The 27,058-nt window shown below is 40.2% G+C and overlaps 1 protein-coding gene across 3 annotated transcripts; it reads right to left on the bottom strand.

The window, feature by feature from the left end:
* Positions 1-1,326: 1,326 nt before the first annotated feature.
* LOC147626281 (ribulose bisphosphate carboxylase/oxygenase activase 2, chloroplastic-like) lies at positions 1,327-6,277 on the bottom strand. Of its 3 annotated transcripts, none has more exons than XM_086816427.1 (7): positions 6,130-6,277; positions 5,433-5,752; positions 5,235-5,340; positions 5,000-5,085; positions 4,448-4,923; positions 3,978-4,259; positions 1,327-1,896 (listed from the first exon to the last, which is right to left on the bottom strand). In XM_086816427.1, exons 1-7 carry the CDS (start codon positions 6,178-6,180, stop codon positions 1,478-1,480), a joined length of 1,740 nt encoding a protein of 579 aa, XP_086672553.1. In that variant the 5' UTR covers positions 6,181-6,277; the 3' UTR covers positions 1,327-1,477. The 3 variants fall into 3 exon arrangements, with proteins under 3 accessions (XP_086672553.1, XP_086672556.1, XP_086672555.1); XM_086816430.1 differs by lacking the exon at positions 1,327-1,896 and adding an exon at positions 3,125-3,524; XM_086816429.1 differs by lacking the exon at positions 1,327-1,896 and adding an exon at positions 3,125-3,474.
* Positions 6,278-27,058: the final 20,781 nt, after the last annotated feature.

Raw genomic sequence — 27,058 nt, 5'->3', positions numbered from 1 at the left:
CAAGATCAATGATCTTATATCTAGACCACTTCAGCATATGACTTAGCTAGATGTAAGGATACCTAGGGACTCATATATCACATGTGCTAACAGTCCCCACATGTTAGCGTCACATGTCATCACATAGGCTACACATAGAGACATATATCAAGATGACACTAGAACCAAAAGCTATGATTATGTAGGTTATGTGATGTGCATTAGGTTGAAAAACTAAGGAATTAGAGGAATTTGGCCTCCATCAAATCTTACAGTATAATGACTAGGAATGCATGGCAATCTTTCTACACGAAATATGTAGACATAGAGGTTGACTCATGAGGTAACATAAGTGGCAAGAGGAGTGCCCTCACCATGTCATTCTTTCATAGTATGAGTCTCCAACTATAGGGACAAGTTTCATACACCAGAGTGCTCATGGTGAGGTCACAAGCACTAAAAGTTTCTCTCTTTAACTCCATACAACTATATGCTCCTAGATGTGCTTAAGCAACACACAAGTCACATCCAAGACCTAGAGCTCAACAAAGGAGATCAACCTACTAGTGCCACATCCAAAGATAAATTTGTGCTCCTAGACAAAGAACCATTTTTAATGTCATTGTTGCAAACCATGAATTTGGCTCTCCCTTAGGATAATTGTAGGTTGGGGTTTTGTCCATTCAAGTTATGGTAAATGGGACCATGACTTGTGCTTGGTCATAATTTTATGTGTTGGATGTTCATTAACACAATAATGTTCATTAACACAATATTTTGCTTAAGAATTAGGGAAAGCGTTGGTGTCTCATATAGTCCTTTATTATTGGCTTGATGGGGGTCATTTTGGCTCCTACAAACATCTCTCTCTCTCTCTCTCTCTCTCTCTCTCTCTCTCCCATACACACTTGTGCGCCCCAACATATTTTGTGACAATTAAAGGTATTCCCAAGTATATCTTGCACTATGACCTTCTACACATCCACCTTGTGCCAAGGTGAAATTGAATGGTAACTAACAAGTTTGAAGAATTACTTTTCACATGTTACATGGACATGACTCACAAAAAATTTCCTATACCATCCAAACTATGTTCTCTATTACTTGACACCTATAAATTACCTTGTGATGGTCAACTTTAAATTTTGAGGAATGGAAAACAAAATAAGATCATCCAAATGCGAGAAGAGATTTGCAAAGAGGGGGAGTGTGAGATGGGTGGGACAAGGCATAGACATACACATTATGCAATTCTACAAAGTCCAGTTTTGCCATGCCAGGAACTCTTTTAAGGGTTGCTCCATGAAAGATGCATAGAAGTGAGGGGGGGAAAAGCAGAAGGGATGATGGTATGAAAAACTTGCATATACAAAGTGGATACAAATCAAGCATAGTCATCTTAGGATTAGGAGACACTAACCATAATCATCTTAGCAATCAAGGCTTACACCATAGATAGGTACATAAAGAAAGACAAGGTGTTATTCTTCAACTTCTCTCAACGTTTCAAGATGGAAAGGATGGTGGAGGCAATGCCATGGAGAGCATCGGTGAGCACTTGACGTGAGAGCTCTCGCCCATGATCAGCCTTCTTCTCGTGGTCCTTATGAACTACAGTTGGAGAAGCTTGCTCTATCACGGCTATGGGGGTGATGATGGGCTTTTCTTCTTCTGCAACAGCAGCAGCTTCAACGCTTGGCTTCTCGACTTCCTCTTTCACCTCCACTCCACCACTCACTTGTCCTGATGTCACCAGCACAGCTTCCTCTTGCTTTGCTGGAACCTCATCTTCTTTAATCACAATCTCTTGCTCGATAGCTTCCTCTTCAACTACTGCCTCCTTCGCCTCTTTCTGCAGAATTGCCTCTGGTTTTTTGGCCTCCACCGGCGATGCATTGGGCTTTTCTGCTGCCCTCCCTGTTCATAGAAAAAAACGTTTCACCCAAACAATGGGACACAAATGGTGAAATACCTTCACCTCAAACAGTGGAAGGTATTCCTTAGTAACCATAAACAATTTGAAGGAGTTTTTCACTAAATCTACGAACTTTCAAACCTTCAAGAGGAGAATTGGCAGACCTATTTCAAATTCAGCAGGAGCAAACTACCTGCATTATTCCTGACATTTTGAACCACAGGAGAGTTTTTTCTAACTAGAGAAAGAGGATTTTTTGTGTAATTCTCCCTTTGAGGGGGAGCAAGAGGAAGAAAGAGGAGGGGAGATGGAGGGTACTAGGACCCACTTGGAGGCCTTTCCTTGGAGCAGAAGGCAACAACCGGCAGAAGCTAGGAGCCGTGTTCTCCATGGAAAAGGCCAACCGGCTGCCTTTCCCAGCCATTATGGCTTTCCAAGAGGGGAGGGGGGGGGGGGAGAACCAACTGTTGCTTGTTACAACTCCTCCTCCCATGACCGGAGTACAAACTCTACACATTATTGTAGCCCAGCCTTTGTTAAAGGCAGGCCAACTTAAGTACATATAAAAAGACTTCCCACACCACAATTTACCATGATCGCAGCACATTCAGCTAACTTGGCCATTCAAAATCTTAACTGAGCCCAAACCACCACAAGCTAGAATTCCCTTTCGAAATTTGGCAATTTGAGGTGCAGACATGAGGTATTCAACTCACATAGTAAACATAGACTCTTCATGGGTCAGTTGACAGCGTGCCAAAAGCACCCTGAGTTCGCTTGAAACCCTCAACAACGTGAATTTCGACAATTTTTAAGGATTCAATCAAATTTCGAGTCATGTGCTTATTATATCAAGTATTGATGTCACAACACAAATTCACATGAATTCCACAATCAACCAGGGGTTGTCCAAGTCAGCTGTCCACACACACCTACTTCATCTGCCACGTTGGTACAAAACAGTTCACTCCAAACTCCAAATTCACCTTCACAATGTTGTGTGTTCCTCTTTTACTGAAATGGGTCTTCTGCTCTTTATCTGCACTAAAAATTTCTCATTGATGATCAAATGGCTGCCACATCATCAATTTGTCTGAGCTGTTGAGTCACAACGTGGCAGATGTGTGTGATATGGACAACTTATAGGACAACCCCTGGTTGATTGTGGAACCCATTTGCACTCTTCTAAGCCCATCTAGAATGATGGAGCCCAACTGTCACAATCCCACATGGCAACAACATTAACTCATATTGATCACATCAAGTTGAAAATGCCAATGATAAACACACATGTACCATATATCCAGGTGAATAAAATTCAACTACTTCGCATTTAATTATGCTTAGCATCATCATATACAGCAGGATCTTTCCACCTTAGCAGTAGTATTCTCTCTACAAAGTAACAACTCCTCTGTGCTTTTGCGAATCGTACATATGTCCCTTATCTTCTCATTTCTTCTCTGCAAAATCATATACACAACTGCCATTGTCACTCCTTGCAGTAGGGTCAAAGTTCTCAGCTGACGGGTCGGTGCAGCCCTCTGGCACTGGCAAGTTCACATGCTGGGCAGCTTGACCTGGAGGTACCATCATGCATTGGAAAATTAGACTGGCACTGCCTCATTACCTGAGATTACCATAGATGAAGCACATGATCAGAACGCACATTTCAGCACCCATACAGGGCAGGTGTTGGATGGGACAAACCTCAGAACTTCTGAAGGGCAGAACCATATTACTCAAAGAAGCGATAGTACACATCAAACAGGGACCATGCAACTAACCAATGTCACCTACCATGGAACCTAATTGTCTAGCCGTCCCATAAGCAGTGAAAATATGGTATATGTGAAACTACACACAGCCACCCACAATTTGGGTGGACCGGAATAAGCTACCATACTCATCCAAGCATCCTGCCCTTCCCGGCAGGCCTGGATTTAGGTGTTTGCAGCCTTCCATAAGACACTAACATTGCAGAAAACATAACATCAAACGTGGTGTCAGGCTCTACATATACAGGCATGATTGACAAGTAACAGAAACGAATAAACGAAAACACAAAGGGCATGCTCTATACCGTAGAAGGTGCCCCGCTTAATGGCATCCTCATTTGCTTCTCCAAGAGCAGCCTCGTTGAGGTACTTGTCTGCCAACTGCACTCTCTTTACGTTCTCCTGCTCCAGTACTATCATGTGACCATATTCGAGCAGCTTTTCAACAGTCATGGCAGGCTTCTTGAATTCCGGGGGACCCTCTTTTGAGTTGACAAGTTTCTTGCCCATGTTCTCCACTCCAATATCTCCAATCCATTTCCTAACCTCATCGTCGTACACTCGAGCCCTCAAAGCACCAAAGAAGTCTGATGAAACAAGCCACGATCATCAAGTCCAGGAACCATATGGAATATCTGTACACGCTCTATGTGTGCGTGTGTGTATGCATGTGCATGTATGTGTATGTGTGCATGTGCGTGTGCATTTTAGCACATGCAGAGAACTTACTGACAGCAAGCAAGGCATAGAATTAACCTGTAACAAAGACACTTACCAATTGATTGCCCTGGGAAAGTATCAACAAGCTTCACAACATCATCATCATGCACATTGTCAGCCCGGAATATGCCCTTGCAGACACCAATTCTATCTTCCCTTGTGGGCGCCCAGTAAAACTTCTCCATACGGCCATCACGGATCAAGGGGGCATACAGAGTGGAGAAGTCATTCCCTGTCACAACAATAGGCACCCGAGGTAGCTCCTCCTTGACATAGACACCTGGAAGCTGGACGTTAGTTGGGTTGTCAGCAATGTTCATGAGGGTTGCATTCACCATCTGGTTGTTGACAGTGTACTGTGTGGTACCCCCCATTCGCCCAGCTCCTGCATCAAGATCATTGATGAAGAGGCAGCACATCTGACCCTTCTTCCTGATGATATCCGCAGCTTCGCGGTACCTCTGCCTGATAAGCTTGGCTGGCTCACCAGCATTTCCACTCTCAAGCTCTCCGGCACTCATCATGATAGGGCTGACAGAAAGACACCCATTGGTCAATTTTAGCACTGCTTACTTCTATTAACAGAGTGGTAGAAAAACACACTTACTTGATTCCCAACTTGGAAAACACCAGTTCACACTGGAAGGACTTCCCTTGTCCCTTGCCACCCCAGATACCAAGAATCAAGGGGACCTGAAACACAGCAATGGAAACATCTCATGTGCGGACAGCCAACCACCAATTGTAGAATATAAGGGTCTTTACAGACAGATCCCAACCAGCATCTGGCAGGTGGTTTATGACAGTAAAGACCCTACTCCATTCGAATATTTCTTAATCACCTTGATGTTTGGCAGATTCATGAAGTTCTTGGCAAGGTGCACAACAAGCTTGTCCATGAAGGCCGGCGCAATATAGTAGCCATCCTTCATGTTGTCCAGGTTGAAGCTACACATACAAGTAACATAGAGTCATGGACAGTACATAGGAGATAAGCTCCGGAAGTAGAACAGGAAAGAAAATAGTTAAGATGAACTCACAATCTTTGTGCAGTGCTGAGATACTCAGCAGAGCTCATGACAGCATGTTGGGTACCCATTCCAACTGCACCTTGGAAGAGGGAATCAACCATCCCCTTCCCTCTTGTGATGTCTTGCTGATCATCAGAGATGTCATAGGCAAGCCCAGCCCATCTGTCCTTGCTGGTCTGCTTCTCTTCGTCCTCAGAAGCGCGTACAACCGTCAGCTTCGAGCTGGTGGGGGCCACAGAGGGACCTGATTTCTTCAGAGTAGTCCCAAAGAAGGCTGATGCAGGCGCGCTCTTGGAGAGGGATGTGGATCCATTGGAGAGGGGCAAGACCTGCACACACACTCATGTGATCAACATAGCATGTAGGACGCAATACTCCGAAGGGAATACAGAGTTGGCAAAAACCTATGAACCCACTAGTACTGAAGTCAAATTAATCACAAACTAGTGGAAATTGAATTATTTATCACAGCTGTACTGTTGCAACTACTGTACTTCTGATTAGCCAGGCCATTAAGGCGAATGGAGAGATGGTTACTTTCAAGCTAATCTCATTAGGGTAATATATTGCGACAGGCATAGGTTATCAACATCTAGCTCTAGTTAAGCTCTAGAAACTGTGCTATCAGCAACCCAAGCTAGGAAATGGGCAAGGTGCTCAAATCAGTGATTAAGAACGAGATTAGAGAAGGCAAGGCAAGGCGAACCTGGGCAGCATGGACAGAGCCAATAGCAGGGAAAGCAACAGAGGACGCCATAGATGATTGCTCAAAGGGCACGGAGCAAAGCACAGTTGATTAGAGCACACTCCTGTCTGCGTGAAAGCTGGCCAAGTGCGTGACCGCAGAGTGGTGTGAGGATTTGAAGCCCACTGCAGCTCTTTGAAGAAGTGCGCTTTTTTTAAAAAAATTTTAATTTTCGTTCTTCGTTATCTGTATGGCTCCTGCAAAAGGGGCCTCTCATCTTTTATCCATTTTGGATGTATGCCCATGCCAGGTGGCAGGAGTGTGTGCTTAGCACCCCCCCGATAAGATGTCCTCACAGCCACAAATATCGATTCACAACAGCTCGCCACGTGTCACAAGCTCCTCTCCCACCTTCTCGAGCCTTCCATCTGCACCTTTGTTGCCTTCTTTACATTATCCCCTCAAATGTGAGCCCCAATTAGAATTCTTAGTTGGGGCCTTTACACACCATCATCACGTGGGCACTTACAATCCGAATGGTGTCGCCATCTTCACATCGCTAGAACTTTCATGGGCGATTTTACAGGTGTAAAACCCCTGCATCTGCATCTGAGAAAGGTATGCATTTGACCTACCATTCTCAACACTTGGCCCTTGGGAGGGTGTTAGTGAAAAATGCACAAGTTAGCGTGTGAGTTCACTAAGAACATAAAAAACATCATACGAAAGGGTTTTTTTAATTTTAGGCTTGGGTGAAAAAATCATACATAAGGGATACTTTTATCATCTGAAAATGCATCTAAACCATAGACATCAATACGTAGGGAGTTTTTCAACCACCCGTGTAATGCACTTGCTAATAAAGGGTCCCCCCCCGGCCCTCCGTGCCGCCCCGTCTCCTTTCCAAAAGAAGGGTTGTTGATGATCCAAGCATCTTTACACACCATCCCCCGGCCCGTCAAAAAGTCGGTAAATCCTACGTTGCCTACTATTCACCTTTTTTCATTGCTTGCCTAAATAAAAAGTTATTAAGTGAATTTCCTGAAACTAGATTTGTCCATGATCAAATGAACAAATGTTGACTATAGCTACCCATACTCCAAATACAACGCATCAAAGTTATACAAATTTTGGTGCCTATTTGAGCTAATTAGAGTGAGTTATCCTAATAACTTCTTACTGAGATCTTGTATATAGAAGTTGTCTTAAGACCCTCGTTTGTCAAAGTTGGCTCATAAAGTTTGGTGGTGATTGGATCTTGTATATGGAAGTCAATTTTACTATGAGATCTTGTATAGAGAAGTTGTCTTAAGATCCTCGTTTGTCAAAGTTGGCTCATAAAGTTTGGTGGTGATTGGATCTTGTATGCGGAAGTCTTTTTAGCCTGTCACACAAATGAAGGCTAATTTCTCTTGTTCAAAAAGAGAGTTTTACAAAATTGTTCTAAGTGGAGATTAAGCGCATATAGAAGGGTATTTTGTTAAAGTCTTAGCTCATTTGAAGATTTGTGGAGGAATATAATGCATCTTTTAATCTACAACCATTTCATTCTCAACTCTTTGGAGGAGTTTTTGTGGCCTTGAGGTAATATTTCACACTTATTATCTTGCTCATCTTATTTGATGTTGCAAGTATGGCTGAGCATTTGAAGATTTGTGGAGGAATATAATGCATCTTTAAATCTATAACCATTTTGTGCAAACATTCAACTCTTTGGAGGAGTTTTTTTTGGCCTTGAGGTAATATTTTACACTCATTATCTTGATCATTTTATTTGATGTTGCAAACAAGTATGGTTGAGCACATAGATAGTTTTGGCTCCATGTCTCAAATGACAAAGCCGGATGTATCAAACTATTCCACTTGGTCATTCTTATCAAGAATTATTGGCAAGGACCTTTGGGAGATAGTTAATGGGAGTGAGACTCTTACTCTTGTTACAAGTACTCCAAAACGTAAGTCAATAAACTTTGGTGCAGTCTCTAGAGTGGGAAGACTACACTTCCAGAGGAACAAAGGAGAGGTGATAAACCTATTATACAACCCTTCGGCATGATGATAGTATATACATGGATAAACCTATTATACCATAATTCAAGTAGTATATACATGGTAATAAACCTATTATACAACCCTTTCTTTAATTTTCTAGAAGCAACTCTCACATTGCCACACTTTGGATCTTGACTTTTGCATTGCCCACCACTGAAAGTAGCACACAAAATCTTGATTTTATCAAGAATAGGCACAAAAATGAGGACATACAATACCTCCTTCAAATGTTGCAATTTTCCATTTGACACACCAAAAGACATAAATCCCTTGCCTTGATAGCATCACATGATGCATTGTTGGCAAATTGTATTGATCTTCCATTTGGAACCAGTTCAAGACTATGGAAGTACTCCTTGCATTGAGTCATATGCCTCCGCTATCTATATACCAAATATGTGAGCCTTTGTCTTTTCCATTATAAGAAGCATCATAAGATTTCCATTACATCCATGAATTTTGAGGCATTCATACATATTATTCCAACACTTTGGTGCAAGCAGGAATCTCCATAACTTCTTGTCCCAACACTAGGATTTACATTTGAATCTCTCCTTGTCCCAACACTAGGCTCTATAATCTCCATAACTTCTTGTCCCAACACTAGGTTTACATGTGAATCTCTTCTTTTCCCAACACTAGGCTCTATAATCTCACTACTAGGAATATTCTTTAGGGAGAGGAAAGCTTACAATCCTTTCACACTCCATTAGTAAGTGATTTTGATACTTTTGATGCTTATGAAAGCACATGACAACCACATGATCAATTCAACTTTCAAAACTACACTCCTTAATTACATGAGATTATAGTCTCTATAATCTCACTACTAGGAAGATTTTACAAGGAGAGGAAAGTTTAAAATCCATTAGTAAGTGATTTGAAACTTTTGATGCCCATGAAAGTACATGACAACCACATGATCAATTCAACTCTCAAAATTAGCCTAATTCACCCTTAAGGGGATCAATGAAAGATACGTAAGTTTAACCTAAGGGGTTTTATTCTCATGTAGAGTTACAAAAAATATACATACACAAGGGATTTTCCAATTCAAAAAGGGAAATTTTTGATATAAATAATAATAATATATAAGGGGTTTTCCAATTTAAACAAGGGAAAAAATGATGCCAAAGGGGTACTTTATTAAATTAAAAATTATAGAAGAGATGTGTCTAGATTATATAATCTCACTACTAGGAAGATTTTTTCCAAGAGAAAGTTGACAATCCATTAGTAAGTGATTTTGATACTTTTAATGCTTATGAAAGTACATGACGACCACATGATCAATTTAGCTCTCAAAATTAGCCTAATTCACCCTCGAGGGGATCAATGAAAGATATGTAAGGTAGCATATAAGCTCAATGTAAGGGGTTTTGTTTTCCAATTTAAATAAGGAAAAATTTGATACCAAAGGGGTACTTCATCTTAAAAATTATAGAAGGGGTTTTTTAATTACCTCTCCATACTAACATGGGGGTTTTTTCATAGTGATTGCCCCAAATATTCAGCACCAAATTCAGTGGAAGACCCTAAAATAAGGTATATTAAAACATTTGTGAATCACCTTTATTTATTAGAAAGTCATTCGTTACTTCTTCTTTGATGAGTAAGCCTTAGAGATTTGATTTCAAATAGATAGGTCAACTTTAAAGCTTGAGCAGCAAAGGATTCTCCAATTGTGGAAGGAAAGAGGCTCATAATTATTGACCAAAATAGCTTTATTTAAGCTAAAATTTAGTGATTAAGGCTTAGTCTTATGATGGTTAAGAGATTACACTTAAGCTAAGACCTAATCTAACCTGATTTGATACCAATTGTTGGAAAATTGAGAGAAATTTATTCAAGGTTAACTAAACCTACTCCTAACTACACATTAATTAAGATTATGAGTTAAAATGTGAAATACATAATAAACAAGAAAAAGTGTTCTATATTATGAGAGGGAATCCTTCTTCTTTATAAAACATTAGCCCAAAATAGCGAAGACTTGCATGACTCCTCTAACTCTATTTTTGCCTTTGCCCTTGAGTGTCAAACCTATCTTTACACCTTTGAGTTTTGCACTCTAAACCTTAGATATATACTATAGATACTATAGATCCATGTTAGGCATAGGAGATGCCATCATCAAGTAGAAGCAATATGATTTTATCATAAAAAATTGTACTTGGGAGTTGGTTGATTAACCTAAAGGTAAAAACATTGTGGGAAGCAAGTGGATTTACAAGTTTAGTATCATGCTAATGGGACTTAACTTGGGAATTGGTTAACTTATCTATAGTATCTATAGATACTATAGAGCCATGTTAGGCACAAGAGATGCCATCATTATAGAAGGAATATGATTTTATCATAAAAAATTATACTTTGGAGTTGGTTGATTAACCTGTACGTAAAACATTGTAGGAAGCAAGTGGATTTTCAAACTTAAGGATCATGCTAATGGAACTTAACTTGGGAGTTGGTTGACTAATCTATAGGTGAGCCACTTTTTAGCTCTTTCCATTTGACCATTGGTTTCTAGGTGATAGGCCACACTAGGAATTAATTGAGTACACATGTCAAATAGTGTGCACCAAAAAGTGCCCATGAATTTCACATCTTGATCACTCACTCTTTGCTGCAACATTCCATGATGCAACTTGAACACATATTCCATAAATTGGTGTACAACCATGGATGCCGAATATCTCACCTTTGTAGGCACAAAGTGGGCAGCTTTTGGCCAACTACCACCCCATCCCCTCTTAGTAAGAGGAAGGCCGCTAGTGAAGTCCATTGCAATATGAGTCCTTACCTTCTGGAATAGGTAAGGGTTGAAGCAAACCACCGGATTTTTGTGTGGGATCCTTACTGAGTATACAAGGTATAAAACATACATCTCTCCATAGGCCTTTCCGATGAAAGCCCTTTCTTATTGCATTATAGGCCTTAAAGTGACCTAAGGGTCCCACCATTGGTGAAGAATGCATCTCAACCAAAACTTTTTGCTTAAATGCCAAGTGAGGTACAAGATACACTCATTTATTGAATTATAATAGCCCATTATGCAGCCAAAAATGAGGTAAATCATCACATATACCATGTTGTAACTTTTGTACCATATGTGATGCCTCTTCATCTATCATGTACTCATCTTGGTGGATATCCACAATCTAATCCTTATGAACTTCCGTGATGGTGGCTGAACATGCCTGCATCCTTTTAAGTGAATCACATGACTAATTAGATGTGTATACATCAGCCAGTAATTAGGAGATGTCATCGTTTAGGAATGATGCCAAATGCCCAAAAAAGGCACATGTACATTTTTTTAATTTTAATCAGTGGGAATACTATGAGACTTTTGGATGTTCTCTATGTACCAAATGGAGATAGTAAGAAGCTTTCATTTCAAGCAATGGTGATACTAAGAAGCTTTTGGTGTGGATGTTCTCTATGTTCCAAATGGAGATAGTAAGAAGCTTTCATTTCAAGCAATGGTGATACTAAGAAGCTTTTGGTGTGGATGTTCTCTATGTTCCAAATATCAAGAGTAATCTACTAGGCCATTAATAGAGAGTGACTCGAGGGTTTTCTTAATTTGATTATGCTAGTGTAGTCATCTTTGATGCCATCAACAACAATGTCGTGAAGAGAAAAGAGGCGGAATAACCTTTATGAAATGCCAACTTTTACTATCTGAGATAATGTGGGCACTAATAGGCTATGGCGTGCAAAAGTTTGGGATTGTGGATCACCTACCAACATTTTCTGAATGCATGTGAAGCTTGTATGATGGGCAAGAAGCATCAACCACCTTTTTTGTAAGAGAGCAGTAATGATGTAGAGTCTCCTCTTGAGATTGTACACGAGGTTCTTTATGGTAATATACCAACCACTACAATGGTGGTTATTCCTACTTTATGTTGCTAATTGATGACGTTCTCTGGGATAAGGCACAAACTTTTGGAAAATGTGAAGTATGGCATGAAATGGTTGTGAGAATCAAATAGGGAAGATGCTGATGAAGAAGTTGTGGTGAAGAAGATACTAATTGATGACCTTTTTTACAAGAGAGAAATAATGATGCAAAGTCTCCTCTCAAGATTGTTCACGATGTTTTGTATAGTAATATACCAACCACTACAGTGGGTGGTTCTTCCTACTTTATGTTACTAATTGATGATGTTCTTTAGGATAAGGCACAAACTTTTGGAAAATGTGAAGTATGGCATGAAGTGGTTGTGAGAATCAAATAGGGAAGATGATGATGAAGAAGTTGTGGTGAAGAAGATACTAATTGATGACATTCTTTGGGATAAGGCACAAACTAATGAAGAAGTTGTGGTGAAGAAGATACTAATTGATGACATTCTTTGGGATAAGGCACAAACTTTTGGAAAATGTGAAGTATGGCATGAAATGGTTGTAAGAATTAGACACATTGCTTTCTTAGTGCACTATTCCTCTTCTTATGTTGCCATTTTATTGTCAATCAAAAATACTGAACACGATCCTTCTCCTATATTGATCCTCATAACCTTTAAATATTACGCTTGTGATTTTTACAAACCACATTTCTACTTGTTTTGGCTCCTTTACCTTCTTTAGATCATGTAATAGCTTCACGGAAGTGGACTAATCACATGATTAATATGATGTGCCCAAAGTTGATGATCATTTTGAACTGTCTGAGTAGAGTTGTCCCACTCCATAATCTATGCCCACATTTAATAATCTCAATAGAGTTTATTAAATGTACCACTCCATAAATTTTCCCCACATTTAATTATCTCAATAGAGATGTTCCACTCCACAAAAATCTTTACACATCCTACTAATATTACCCTTGTTAAATCCTTTTTGGGAAATACTAACCCTGTGATTACCACCACATCCAAAGCACTCCATTGGCTCATTGGGTGCATACTATGCTACAACATGCATGGGGATGTGGTTACATTTATCTTTCATGTAGTATAGATAGAATAATTATCTCCTTTACTAAATCATAGTCATCATGTAGTATAGATAGAATAATTATCTCCTTTACTAAATCATAGTCATCACCATTCAACTCCCCTTGCCATATTGCCTATATTGGTATTGTGTTGTCTTGTTGAGGTAAAATCGGTGGCATAATTTGGGCCCTTTACAAGCTCGTAAACATATTACTTTGATAGATTCCTTAGATAATTTTCACTAGCCCTTGGTAAAGCCCCTAACTTAAGGACATTACAACCTTGGTAAGGAGTTGCCTCCTTGGTAAGGAGTTGCTAGTTGCCTCCTTGCCCCATACATAAAGTTTTTTTTGCATTTTACACCATGTTGCAAATTTGACACTAGTGAGGACATTCATTTGTTATATAGTTCCCATTATAAATGAAACATCACACATAATTTTGCTAAAGTTGCGACTTAAGGGGATTGGTGTTCATGCATCATTGGTCCACCCATTCTATGGGTACCTTAGCTAATGCATCTTATAAATCATCCTCTTTCCATCGAGCCTAATTTTGGCTAGTGGATACGAATGTGGAGGACAAGGCTTTATTGTTTATATCTCTATTAACGTAACTCAACTGGTTCTCTACTATAATTTCCCTTTGGAAACAATCATCAAATGTTTCTATGGCCACTTTTTCATTTTTTACATTTCTTGGTGAACCCTTTTTGTCAAGACTAGGAATTAAAATTTTTTCTAAGCTTTGGTCCCTTGGTCTCTCATCCTTTTGGGTACTTGGTGATGAGACTTTGGGTACTTGGTGATGAGACTTTGGACCTTTACTTTATAATCCCTCAATTTGTCCTTCTTTTCCTTGATAGACTCATGTCTAGTTAATGTTAGAATTTGTGCATCTCAGTGTTATAAGGTTACCTTATTTATTTGGTATTTTGTCCATTTTTCTCTTGTGTAGTAAGTCTTGAGCAAGTTGTTGTTTCTAGAGGCAGTCGGCCAGGTCACATCTCCACTATATAAGGCAGTACCTCACATTCACCTTGTAGCATCCAATCCTTGAACTTTTTTCAACACTACTTGCGGCTATTGCCATTGTAAAGCTTCTTGCTATTATAAAAGGTGATCTTGTCCACAATCTCTCTCTCTCTCTCTCTCTCTCTCTCTCTCTCTCTCTCTCTCATTTTGTCAAGGCTTCCGCTTCTGCATACTCCAACATGGTAATCGCTTAGGATCAAGATGCTCCCAAAATCTGCATTCTGCTCACTGTCTCCTTCTTCTTTGCCATGCATTTTTTTCTTCCATAGCTTCTCCAGGCTGCAGATTAGTGTCTACCCTGCTGCGTTTTCTGGTCCAGCCACCCTCTTACTGTGTTGGCCAGCCCTTTTTAGGCTGCATTTTCTTTTATAGAGGCAAGTTCAGGAGTTGTGCATACAATTTCTGCTCTTGCATCAGTAGTTAATGAGTTTCTTGGAGGTGGTGTTGCCAGACAAGTGGGACTACATCCCCTTCTTCCTCCAAGAATCCATGCCCTTCTAGAAGGAGGTTCTCGGTGGTTCTAGGACTGTTTTGCTATTGTCCAACCTCTTTCTCTCTCAGATTTGAGAGGGGGTTGATTGGTCCTGGTGCCTCACTTGGAAAGTACTCGTCGAGAGGAGTCTTGGAGTGCTAAGATTTGTGTACTTTGTTGTGCAGATATGTCTCCCCCTTGTACGAACAAGGATGACAAGTTGGACAAAACCAACTATGCTCATTGGAAGCTGAATATGCGGATCTGGTTCGCCCACAAGGGTTTGTGGGAGATTGTTCAGGGCATTGAGAGGAAGCCCGAGTGTCCTCAGAACTTTAGGAGGTGGACCCAAGATCAAGAGGACGAATTCCTTGTTGCGGAATTACAAGACCAGGAGAATCATGATTCGAAGGTGCATTTAGTGCTTGTGCGGGCCATCACAAAGGAGGTCTCACGGGCCATGCAAACTCTTAATAGTGCTTATCAAGTATGGTCCAAATTTGAGGATCTCTTTGCTCAAGATTTGTCGCGATGAGGGCAGTGACTTTGCAAGGGCAACTCTACGGTTTTTTATTTCCTGCTGGGAAGTTCTATGCAGTCGTTCCTCATGAAGGCCAAGGTTATCCACCATGACCAGTTATTATTGGGGCAATGGGTGCAACTTTTTTGTCCTCTTCTTAGTTGACTGCACTTATCCTCACCAAGCCTCCCTTGGAGTATGATGTGGTTTCTCGAGCTATGCAGTGTGCTAGGTCACAACCACTTAGTTGGATTTTAATGACCTTAGCTCCCTTCTCTTGGAAGAAGAGTCCTTCCTCGTTTCTCAAGGTAAGGTGTAGGTGCCTCTTAACAATTTTGACCAAGCACTTATTTCAGTTCAAAAGAAAGGTTAAAGTTGTTGTGTCTCATGTGGGAAGAGAGGACATCTGTCCAAGGATTGTTTATCCAAGAAGAAGGACAAGACCAAGGGCAAGTCTTCATCTCGAAAGAAGGGTAAAGACATGACACAACAGTGATACAGATACTTCTAGTACCACATCTAGGGCTCCCAGGGCACTTTTGGCTTGGGAAGGCCAAGATGGTATACTTCTCTAGTATACATGTAGTTCCCCCCATGTGCCAGCCAGAGGAGGCTTGTGGGAGGGAGAGGGGAATGACTGTTATAACTCTATTTTCTAGTGCATGGGAATTGTGAGTCAGAGTTCCAAGAATTAAACATCTAGCAAGACATGGTCATCTGGCAGGACGTGGTCATCTTTGGTGTAGTAGGGATTATGAACTGGATCTATTCTGAGTTCATTGTTCGAGGCTTTTGGGATGTGATGTGTTCACCGTCCCCACTGTTGGGGATTATGGGCGTGGTGTGTCCAGTAATTCATTATCTTATTCTTGGAGTTCATTGCACACTTGTGTGGGAATTCAGAGCCAAGCAAAGTTCTTTTCTGTTCGTGGTGGCATTTCGTTTTGAGGAAACAGGTTGGTGGGTGCTCTCTCCGAGGCGATTCCGGTATTTGCAGTACTGGAGGGTCCATGGTTGCATCTTCAACTTATCTTCTTGAGATTCTTGCACACAGTAGCAGCTGCCAGATGGGGTGTTAGAGTTTGTGCAACTTAGTGTTATAAGGTTACCCTACTTATTGGGTATTTTGTCCATTTTTCTCTTGTTGTGTAGTAAGTCGTGAGCAAGTCGGCCTGTTTCTAAAGGTAGTCGGCTAGGTCACATCTCCACTATATAAGGTAGCTTCTCATATTCACTTGTGGCATCCAATCCCTGCACTTTGTTCAACACTACTTGCTAGCTATTGCCATTTTAAAGCTTCTTGCTACTATAAATGATGATCTTGCCCAAAAGCTCTCTCTATCTCCTTTGCTCTGTCTCTCTTGTTTTGTCTATGCTTTCGCCTGTGCATACTCCAACAGTTAACACGCATATCTATGACTTATGCCTCATGATTCATGTGTCTGGACTCATGGCTCACATCTCTACATCATGTCTCCAGGCTCACGTGCTTAACTTGTGCCTTTTTGCAGGACTATAGGTTCATGATCTTCCCACCCGAGAGCCGATTTAGCCTGGTTTTAAGATTTTTTTGAGTCTTTTTGAACTTGATTGGGGGTGGTTAAGGTTCCTAATCTAGTTAATAGTGGTTGTGCAAGTGATAACTTTTTTTAATTGTTTTGATTTTACATGCTTCTATCAATTCTAACTATGTATGAAAAATATGAAGTGCATTAACACAAATTAACTATCCCACTCTAATCCAAACCTAATAGAGCTCAATGTTTGGTTTTCACTCTTAATCACAATTGCTAAGCTATTTATTGATCAATGTAATGAAATCTAAGTCTTGTGGGCTCCAACATCATGCAAATCAAGTTTTTCTCCTTCCATGATATGAAAATAGACTAGCCTAATGCAAATAAGCTCCAAAATCTAATAAAAAACAACAAACTAAACCTAAACACATCCAAGGGAGCTCAAACACATCTAGTGATTGAGAGTTTCGATAGGGACATGAGTTTATTTTGCCACAATAATTCCAAGGCTTAGTAGCATAAATTATACTAGCACCACCGCTTTTAATCTATGTACCAGTTGTGTAAAAGGTATCATCATTCTTGTGGCTGCTTTGTATGTTATTTTAAAAGCCTATAAGGTGCATTGTAACTTTTGATCCCAATCCATCTTTTCATTTATAAATTTTTGGAGAGTTTTCTTGAACGCTTGATTTATGGATTCTATTTGCCCCCATTTGCATAAAGATAATACATTGTAGAATTTTGCGAATCATCATGTGCTTCTTTATTAGCTCATGGATTACATCATTAATGAAATATTTTCCTTGATCGCATACTAATTCCACTAGCATCCAAACCTTGTGATGATTTCTTTATATAGAAATTTGGCCACCATTGATGATGTAGTAGAATTATCCCTTGGGGCTTTGGCTTTGACCCACTTTGTGTAATAATCAATGGTGACCATTAAAATGTATTTGTTATCTTGGACACACTTGATCCAGTCCCATTTTGTAGATCAAACCTATTCAAACACCATCTAGCATGTAATAATCCAATAGCATGCACGAAAGAAGAGGGAATAAGGGAAGCTCACAAGTAACTATTTAAAGGGAATGATTGTTCATTGCTTATTGTTAAAAGTGGCTTATATACAAATGGGTAGTTTTCACACTAGGCCAACCAAACTAAAAAATGGGCCAGTTTCTATTACTACTCTTAAGAAACTATGTACACAGAGTTTATAGTTTCCCTATTTAACATTAAGGACAGGGTAAGGGTGCTATATATGTTCTATCATCATCTTGAAAAAGATAAGTGCCCATTTGAGCAGGTAAGATGGCAAAGTGCTTACGGTAGGTTGGGCGGGTGAAACCATGCTAAACCATGGAGTGGTTTTAATAGCCATCTAGATAGGTGGATCAATGAAGACACAACCTTGTCACACTTTCTATCATGAGGACAAGACCATAAAGACATATTGCAAAACCTTTCTATTATGTGTTGGATCTAAAACTTTATATGTGAATAGTGCACAATGTGAAAATATTAACTTGATTATATGTGACTATTTGGACACCAAATTAATTCTTTTTTTCTAATTATCCAAAGTAAAACTTTGGATAATTATCCAAAGTAAAACTTTTAATTCATATAATGTGCTCCCCTAAACCATTTGAGGAGTGTAAATATAAATTCAAAAGTTAGTATGTAGGTGAAGGACACCTTGCCTTGTGTGAAGTTCCATCACACCTAAAAAGTTCACAAATTGAAAGTTATTTAAAAATTAATCTTTTGTAAATATGCTAATCAAGGTCTTCTGGAGAAATAACAATTCATGGTCACTGATTGACACAAATTCGGGTAGAGTGACTCACACGGGGCCTCTTAGAAGTTGGTCCCGCGCCAGCCCTTTTATTTCTAGCTGGGTCTGCTGCACCAACTTCTACATGCTATTCAACCTTGAGATTTCCTCTCTTAGGTTAGGATAAGCTTGTAACTTCTTGGAGAAAGGGCTTCTTACAATCCTTTGATATTGTGCTTCCCTTCTGTGGCTTTCTTTGACACTTGGGTCGTTGATTCAGAACTAGCCTAATTTTACTTTTGTTGGGCCTCCTACACCCTAGTCACAATCCAAACTTATGGCATAGACTATGAGGAGACATTGCTCGGTTGCAAGAATGGCAACCGTGAGAGCTATCATTGCTATGGCTGTAGCGAAGGGTTGGTCTTTACATCAAATGGATGTAAAGAATGCTTTCTTGCATGGTGATTTGCAAGAAAAAGTGTACATGATGCAGCCACCAGGTTATGAGAGTGATGCACATCCACATTTTGTGTGCAGGTTATGTAGCAAAGCCTTGTATGGCTTAAAGCAGGCACCCATGGCATGGTCAAACAAGATCGGGGAGTATCTTGTTACCATTGGATTTCAGATATCCAATGCAGAGTTTTCACTATATGTGAAAAAGATAGATAGAGGGATCATGCTATTAGTCTCAGTCATCTATGGATGACTTGATTATCATTGGTGATAATGATGCAGACGTACATGATGTCAGGATGCTTTTGAAGCAGAAGTTTGAGATGAAGGATTTGGGTGAGCTGCGGTATTTCTTGGGCATAGAGGTGGTGAGATCACCTTATGGCATTTTGCTATTGTTGCAGAGGCATTATGGCTTGGACATGTTGTCCAAGTATAGTATGACAGGCTGTAAGCCTATTTCAGTGCCATTGGAGCAGAACACAAAGCTTTTTGCAGATACAGGTGAGCTTTTGGAGGACCCCACTACATACAGGTGCATAGTGGGTAGTTTGATCTACATGACCATTACGAGGCCATAATTGAGCTATGTTGTTGGACTTGTGAGTCAGTTTATGCAAGCCCCTAGGAAGCCACACTTGGATGCGGCTAGACGGATCCTCAGGTACATAAAGTCCACAGTTGATTATGGACTTTTCTATGAGGCTGGTACAGAGATACAGTTACATGGGTACACAGATGTTGATTGGGCTAGTAGTATTGCAGACATGAGATCTACCAGTGGTTTTATGTTCTCATTTGGGAGTGTTGCTGTGAGTTGGAGCAGTAAAGAAGTAGCCAACACTTGCCCTGTCGAGTACAGAGGCACAGAACAAGTGGCAGCTTGTGAGGAAGCTTGGTTTTAGAAGTTACTTGGTGACATGGGAGAGCCCGTGGATAGGGTAGTTGTCATATATTGTGACAACATGAGCAGTATACAGTTGGCCAGTAACCTAGTATATCATGCTAGAACGAAGCACATTGAGGTGCATTATCACTTTGTGAGGGAGAAGGTTCTAGCAAGAGATGTAGATCTGGTATATGTCAGCACAGCGGATCAGGTGGTTGACATCTTCATGAAGGCATTAGGCACAGAGAAGCTCCACAGGTTTAGGGGCTTACTTGGAGTGCAGTGTGTGGATTTGAGCTCGAGGGGGAGTGTTGAGATATCGAGCTCAACTAGTGCTACGGGGCGGACATTGATGACCCGCTTGGGTGATAGCTTCTGCATCTACACCACTGGCATGGTTGGTGATATTATAGGTGATATGCGGCCAGTGGGATGACAAGCTGTGTGATAGCCATCTTAGATTACTAGAGACTGGCATAGTTATAGTGCCAGCTCATTTAGTCGGGTTCACATTATGGACCGACCCTTGTATGTTGTAGTAGTTGAGTACTAACCCATATAGTGTGTACTCTTATCTTTATGTTATGTTGGTTGAGTAGAGAAGAAGAAGATAGAAGAAAATTTAGCTATCCATCTCTCTCTTGTGCCTTGCTCTCTCTTGTGTGTGTGTGTTTGCTTGCTAGGATTTGAAGCTCTCCCTCTCCCCCCCACATTCTCTTTAAGCTGCACGTAGCTAGCACTACCAGAGGACTGGATCATGCTAAACTAGTAGAGTAGTTTAGCAAATTTAGCTATCCATCTCTCTCTTGTGTCTTGCTCTCTCTTGTGTGTGTGTGTTTACTTGCTAGGATTTGAAGCTCTCCCTCTCCCCCCCACATTCTCTTTAAGTTGCACGTAGCTAGCACTACCAGAGGACTAGATCATGCTAAACTAGTAGAAGACACCATGATTGAATCCTCTGTCTTCCATACTCTTACTAACAGATAAACTGGCACTTGCAAGAATTTCATACTCGAGACTTTATTCTCACATTGAATTTCTTTGCTCTTGCCTTTCAACTCACACCACACTCATTAAGATAATCAATTAAGAACCACAGGTAGCTAAGTGCTCCCTGATTTAATAGCTCTTGTCTCATAGAATTTCAACAACCAACAAGCGACTCACCCAAGCACAACTTTCTGACAACTCAAAGGAAATACTTAGCATGAAGCCATAAAGATTCTTAGAGAAGCTAAATAAACATGAAGGGGCTCAGTACTCATCAACCAGTGAGTAAGATAAACAAGACACAAGATTCAAGAAGAAAGTAATTAGAGTCACATATCGAAGTCCCTAAAGATTTTTTCTTGTTGAAACATTTGCGCTGACCCTATGTCTCATACATACTCACACAGTGAAAGGGAAGAGACTGAGAGATAACATAGTGTTCCCAAATTTTGCCATAGTTGCTACATCCTCTTCAATTCCTTCACTGCTCATTCCCCCTAAACCATAAACTCCACAAAGCATATATATATATATATATATATATATATATATATATATATATATATATATATATATATATATCACAAAACCATAATCCCCCACCCTTTCTCGCATTCCTCAACCCAAAACATGTTTTTATATAAAACCAAAAAGAAGATTATTCTACCTTCCTTCCTCCCAAAAAAGAATCTGCTGCCTTGTACCCTCATATCATACTCCCATTCCATCTTTCCCTTTTTGTCACCTTTATTCTTCTGGATATCTCCGTATCATCACAATTAGCTTACCTTTTTTAGTAGGATGTGTGGCCTTTACATAGTAATTATCCACTTGTCTTGGTTGATTGCATTGGTTTCATACTATATCGACCACCTCGGTTGACACAAGATGAGTGTACAACTATATTCTAGAGTTGGGGCTGCATCAATAAGGTGGCTTAGAAAGCAAACAAAACTAGAATATATTCAACTTTCCAGACATCTATAGCTACAACTGGTGTAAGAACATTATTGAAAAAGTAAATACATCTAAGTGAAATTATATCTATTAGCTCTATCACTCTTATCTACACCACTAAGAAGACGCCCTACATTAGCTAGCTGTTGATATAATATCTCACAAACTCATGCTCAAGCTCCTTGAATTGATGCAATCATGTAACTGAGCTATGCTTGACACTAGTCTTTGAGAAGATTGTGGTAAATGCTAGCTCAAGATCCTCCGTGGTCCCCTTTGTGAGTCTTCTAGCATTTGAAACCACAATAGTGCATTACCTTCTAGGTTAACCCAAAGGCATTGATCTTATTCTAGGATCGATTATCCTCTTAGTTGTACAAATTTGTCTAAGTGTGGCTAGGTGGCTGTAGGGATCCCATAATCCTTCAAACTTGGACAATAGCTTGGATATATGTGAAGCTCTAATCCTCAGATGGCCGTGATCGTATTCATCTATCATCCCTCTTGGTGGTCTGACCACCATGGGGACAATATCCAGCACTCTTCTCACTTTGCATCAGGAATACGAGCTCATGCTCTAAGTTGTGTAGGCTCAACTCTGTTCTGTTTATTCTAGAGCCGTCAGGGGCTATATTTCTAGAGGTATAGGTGCATAGGATGGTCCCATTTACCCATAGGTTGGTACTCCAATTGATGATTCTGGTAAGGGTTCTAGGAACATATTAGCCATATGTGTCATAGGGTATCCCACTGGGCTGCTAGTTCACTTGTAGCTTGCCGTTCACATCATGACTAAATAGTCTTTTAGTTTCCCACACTCTTGGACGAGTACTCTTGGCTATAAGGGAGTAGCTACATAACGATTTCAAATGAGACAATTCCAATAAAAAAATTCTACTGAAGAATGATTTAAAAACTTGGATGATACTACTTTTGCAATCGATACAATAAGACTGTGAACGATTCAACTCTTGGATCGTAGAGCGATCCTAGTTGACCCACGATCCAAGACTTAGATTGGTGATTGCACTTTTGAGATCGTTCACACGATCCAAAGGTCTACCGACTCTATCAGTGTCAATAGGCCGATAGCGCCTCAATTGCGATGCAATTATTGTGCTGCCAACAAATATTCCCTACAAATTTGGTAGGTACACTGGCACTGACTCCCACATTCATGATTGTTTTATAACTGCTCACTCATTAATGCACTTGTAGACGTTAGGTCATGATCATGCTAGCTTGGTTAAATTGATCTGACTCCTAGGGTTGAATCGAATGATTCTACCCCAAACGATCCCACTAGTGTTGGGAAATGATCCCATGTTACAGTGCAATCTTTCCTTGCATTTTCCTTTTTTTTTTTTGGTTTTTCGCCTGGCACCTAGCCTAGTAATGATTCCAAGATGGTTATTCTAGCATGCAAACATCAATATGAATGATTATTATGAATCAATTGAAAGAATGAGCCAATTTTTGCTCTTTGTTCATAGTGGAATACTTTAGCCTACTTAGCGTAACTACTCTAATCTAATGCTTATAAATGATGTTAATAGAAGAGTCTAGCAAGTGAGTTTACTAACCTCAATCTTGCAAGGGGAGCTCAACTAAGCCATCCATCTCCATCAGAAAGTTAAAACAACAAAAAACACAAGAAGGGTTATGGGCTAGGAAAAACTCAATCTAATCACACATTCATCACTCCTAATCACTCAAACACACCTCCAACTCCACAATCACTCTACCACAAGAAGGATTATGGGTTAGGAAAAGCTCAATCTAATCACATTCCTCACTCCTAAATCACTCAAACACACCCTCGACTCTACACCTAATCACTCTACCAAAACAAACAATGGATTAATAGAATGCTTCTATTGCACTCTAGCACTAGTTCTACTCCTCGGTAGTGGCACCTCTTGTTTAAGGAAGTTGTAGCTTCACAAAAATTATTGTCTTCACCAAGGAGTACAATCCGTCTAAAGCATGAAAGTACATTGAACGTGGGAATGGAAACCTTAATGGTGGTCAAGGCCTCAAGCTCTACCTCTTTCATGTGTTACAAAAAGTAGGGTCTCCTTCCCTTTATATAGGGTCCACCAAGGGCTAGGGTTTTCCACCCACATGCCCACTTTATTTAAGTGTGTTCACACCTTCATTACCTCTTTCACTCATTCTTTACCACTTGTACATCATATATTTTAACACCCCCTCTCAATGCCACCATGGGGCAATGCTAAACATGGAGCAAGGTGAGTATTGGACATACAAGAACAAAATTACCTCCTCTCAAACATAGGATAGATGAAAAGGGGCTTTTATAAATTAGGCTTTTACAAAAGTGATGAGTTATAGAGAAATATGATTCACTCCCAATTCTAGTAAGCATGCTTCACTCCTCAACTAGAAGAGTTGCTCAGCATGTGAGGAACTTACAAATTTCCCTCAACCTTAGTAACATCTTTGGTGCCATCTCTTCCAAAGTGGCTTCGTGCACCACCTTTGTTGCTCCTTTGCTTTGATGAAACCATCTTCTTGCAAAAGATACATTTCAAGTTGGATTTGGACATACCATGTTTCATCACAAAGGCTTGAGTTTTTGATGTAGATGTAGATCCACCCTTTGATTTGACCTTGAGCATAGATCTTACTTGAACTTGCCAAGTATGGAAACCCTCGCCATCAAACTTCTCAATTGAGGTTCCAATCTCCTTCGACATGATTGATAGAGGTAGGAGAGATCTTATTACTTGCAATAAACAAGGATAGTGTCTAACTCCATTTACAAGGTAAAAAATAATTCAAGTTTTGAAGATTGATGTGCTTGAAACAGGTTCAAAGATTACAAAATCACCTTGCACTTTAATGTGCAAAGGTGAGTGGAAAAAACTTTAGCAACCTTTGAGAGAAAGGCTTGGAAACCTTTAAAGAAAAAGGTTTGAAAGATTTAGAAAAAACCTTAGAGAAAGGGCGGAAGCAATGGAAACAAGAGGAGAGCAAGTATGAAAGAATGTACAAGCATAAACAACTTACTGAATCATCATGAAGACACCATAACTTGAGAGAGGAAAGATGTATAGAAAGCTTCTTGTATTACTTTCTATTTCAGCCACTCTAAAGTTGGCTTAGCCTTCTCTTTCATGTGTTACAAAAAGTAGGGTCTCCTACCCTTTATATAGGGTCCACCAAGGGCTAGGGTTGTTCCAACCCTAGATCCCTTTTCCACTCACATGCCCACTTTATTTGAGTGTGTTCATACCTTCGTTACCTCTTTCTCTCACCCTTTACCACTTGTACATCATATATTTCAACAATCTAGTCAAATCACAAGCAAGAGTCAAGCAAGTTTACCTCAAGCACACACACACACTGAAGTATGCAAGAATTAAGAAGAGATTAAGATAAGTAAGAATAAAAGAGCTCCCAAGCTTGAGCTCAAATATAGATTGTATTTAAAAAAAGTGTTTGTACGCACTTCCATAAGTCACTTATATACAAGTGAGCTTTACTCGGCCGCCCACACTTATAGGGTGCTCAAAACATGTTCTCATTACAAATTCAAGCCTTATATGGGCTGGCTTTTATGTTACAATGGTGGGCCTTTGGACATATATAATGTGAAACATTTAAGCTAGGGCAGGGATTAAGAAGTATACAGAAAAGGAGTAACACTCCCCTCCCCCCTCTCTTATAAACCTAGCCTAAACCTCAAAGTGGTGGGATCAACTACCAATTACAAGGATTTCACGCACATGCACACGCACACACACACACACACACACATATACGTATATTAATGTATGTATGTATATTTGTGTATGTATAGACACACACATACACACATACACATATACACATTTAAAAACATTATCACTTAAATGTAATACATGTTTTGTATCCTAATAAAAAGAGATATTCAGCAAAAGATAGCCTCTTTTAATAAGTAGACACACAATGCACACTTACGTATATTCTTACATATATGTGCACGCACATGTGCTCTTATCCCATAAAACTTTACACACTCTATATTTGGGCTTCAATTTGATGCTTCGATAATTTTATAAGGCTTTCTTTGGTAAATCCTTAGGCATTAATCCCAAAAAAGACCATTTGAAAGGAAAATAACTAGCCACTTTAAAACAAAAAGAGGTCTTTCTTGTGAGATAGGCATAGGATTATACAACTATGGTGGATGGAACTCTACAACTAGTGCAAAGATGGAGTGAGTGAGAGCGAGAGTGAAGTAAAACAAAAACTATAAGAGATAATTTGTGTTAGCACATTCATCTCCAGTTTTTGCCCATTTCTGGTGTCCTTTTGGTCCCATTTGTATGGCCCTTGATTGTGGGCTGGCCACCCCTATTTTACATATTTTTCTGGGATTTTTCCTAGCCCTTTTGGTATCTTACCAGTCGGCCAGCTCATATGCTCCAGTCGGCCAGCATATTCAGCTCCAGTCGGCCAGCCCTCCTCACCTATAAATAGGTGGGGCTGGTCTCTCATTTTATATTCAGTCTTGTACATATTTTGCTCCCTCACTTATGAGACTAACAGTGTCTCTTGCTTGGGACTGTTTTGGTTCAGCATATTCAGCATAGTTTGCTCCATATCTCTCACTCTTTGTTCAGCACATTCTAGTGCCACTCTGCTTCCGCTCTGTGCACTCTTTCATGGTATCATCACTCCCGGTTTAGCAACCTTTTCTGCTACCCCATATTCAGCCCTGTTTTCAACACCTACTCCTCTGCGTTTTCTTCCAGATTCATAGCTTTTGTTGTTGCGTTTTCTGGATAGCACCCTGCTGGTCGCTTTTTCTTCAGATTGGCTTCACCAATTCAGCCATCTGGCTCTTGTTGATCAACGTTTCATTGCCCACTTGGAGATTTGGCCTGTTTTCTACAGGACAAAACTTGTTCACAGTGCGTTTTCCTCTCCAGTGGCCCTTTCCCTTTGTAGAGGGGACTTGTGGTGTTACAGGCTTTGGTGGCACTCTTGGTACCTGTGGAGGACACCTTTTTCTTCAGAGTTTGTGCATTTCTTGAGGAGAGCCCAAGCTACTGTCCTTGTTGTTGCCTTTCCCTCTTTCACCCTCTTACAGCATATTCTCGGGTGCTGTCCAGCCTCTTAGGGCTGCGTTTTGGTGGGAGGAAAGACCCTATATCAGCGTTTTCTGATTTGGACAGTTTTATCTTATGAGGGTTGGTTCTCTTGATTGGATCAATGATGACAACTTCAGACTTGGCTCCCGTACCACTCTCTTGTTATTTCCTTGATGAGGCAGACAAGTTGGATGGTGGTAACTTTCAGTCATGGAAGTTGCAG

Source organism: Cibotium barometz, chromosome 22 (genome assembly GCF_041138505.1).
Source record: "Cibotium barometz isolate CiBa-2024 chromosome 22, ASM4113850v1, whole genome shotgun sequence".
Taxonomy (NCBI): Eukaryota; Viridiplantae; Streptophyta; class Polypodiopsida; order Cyatheales; family Cibotiaceae; genus Cibotium; species Cibotium barometz.
This window is presented reverse-complemented; position numbering and strand designations above follow the sequence as displayed.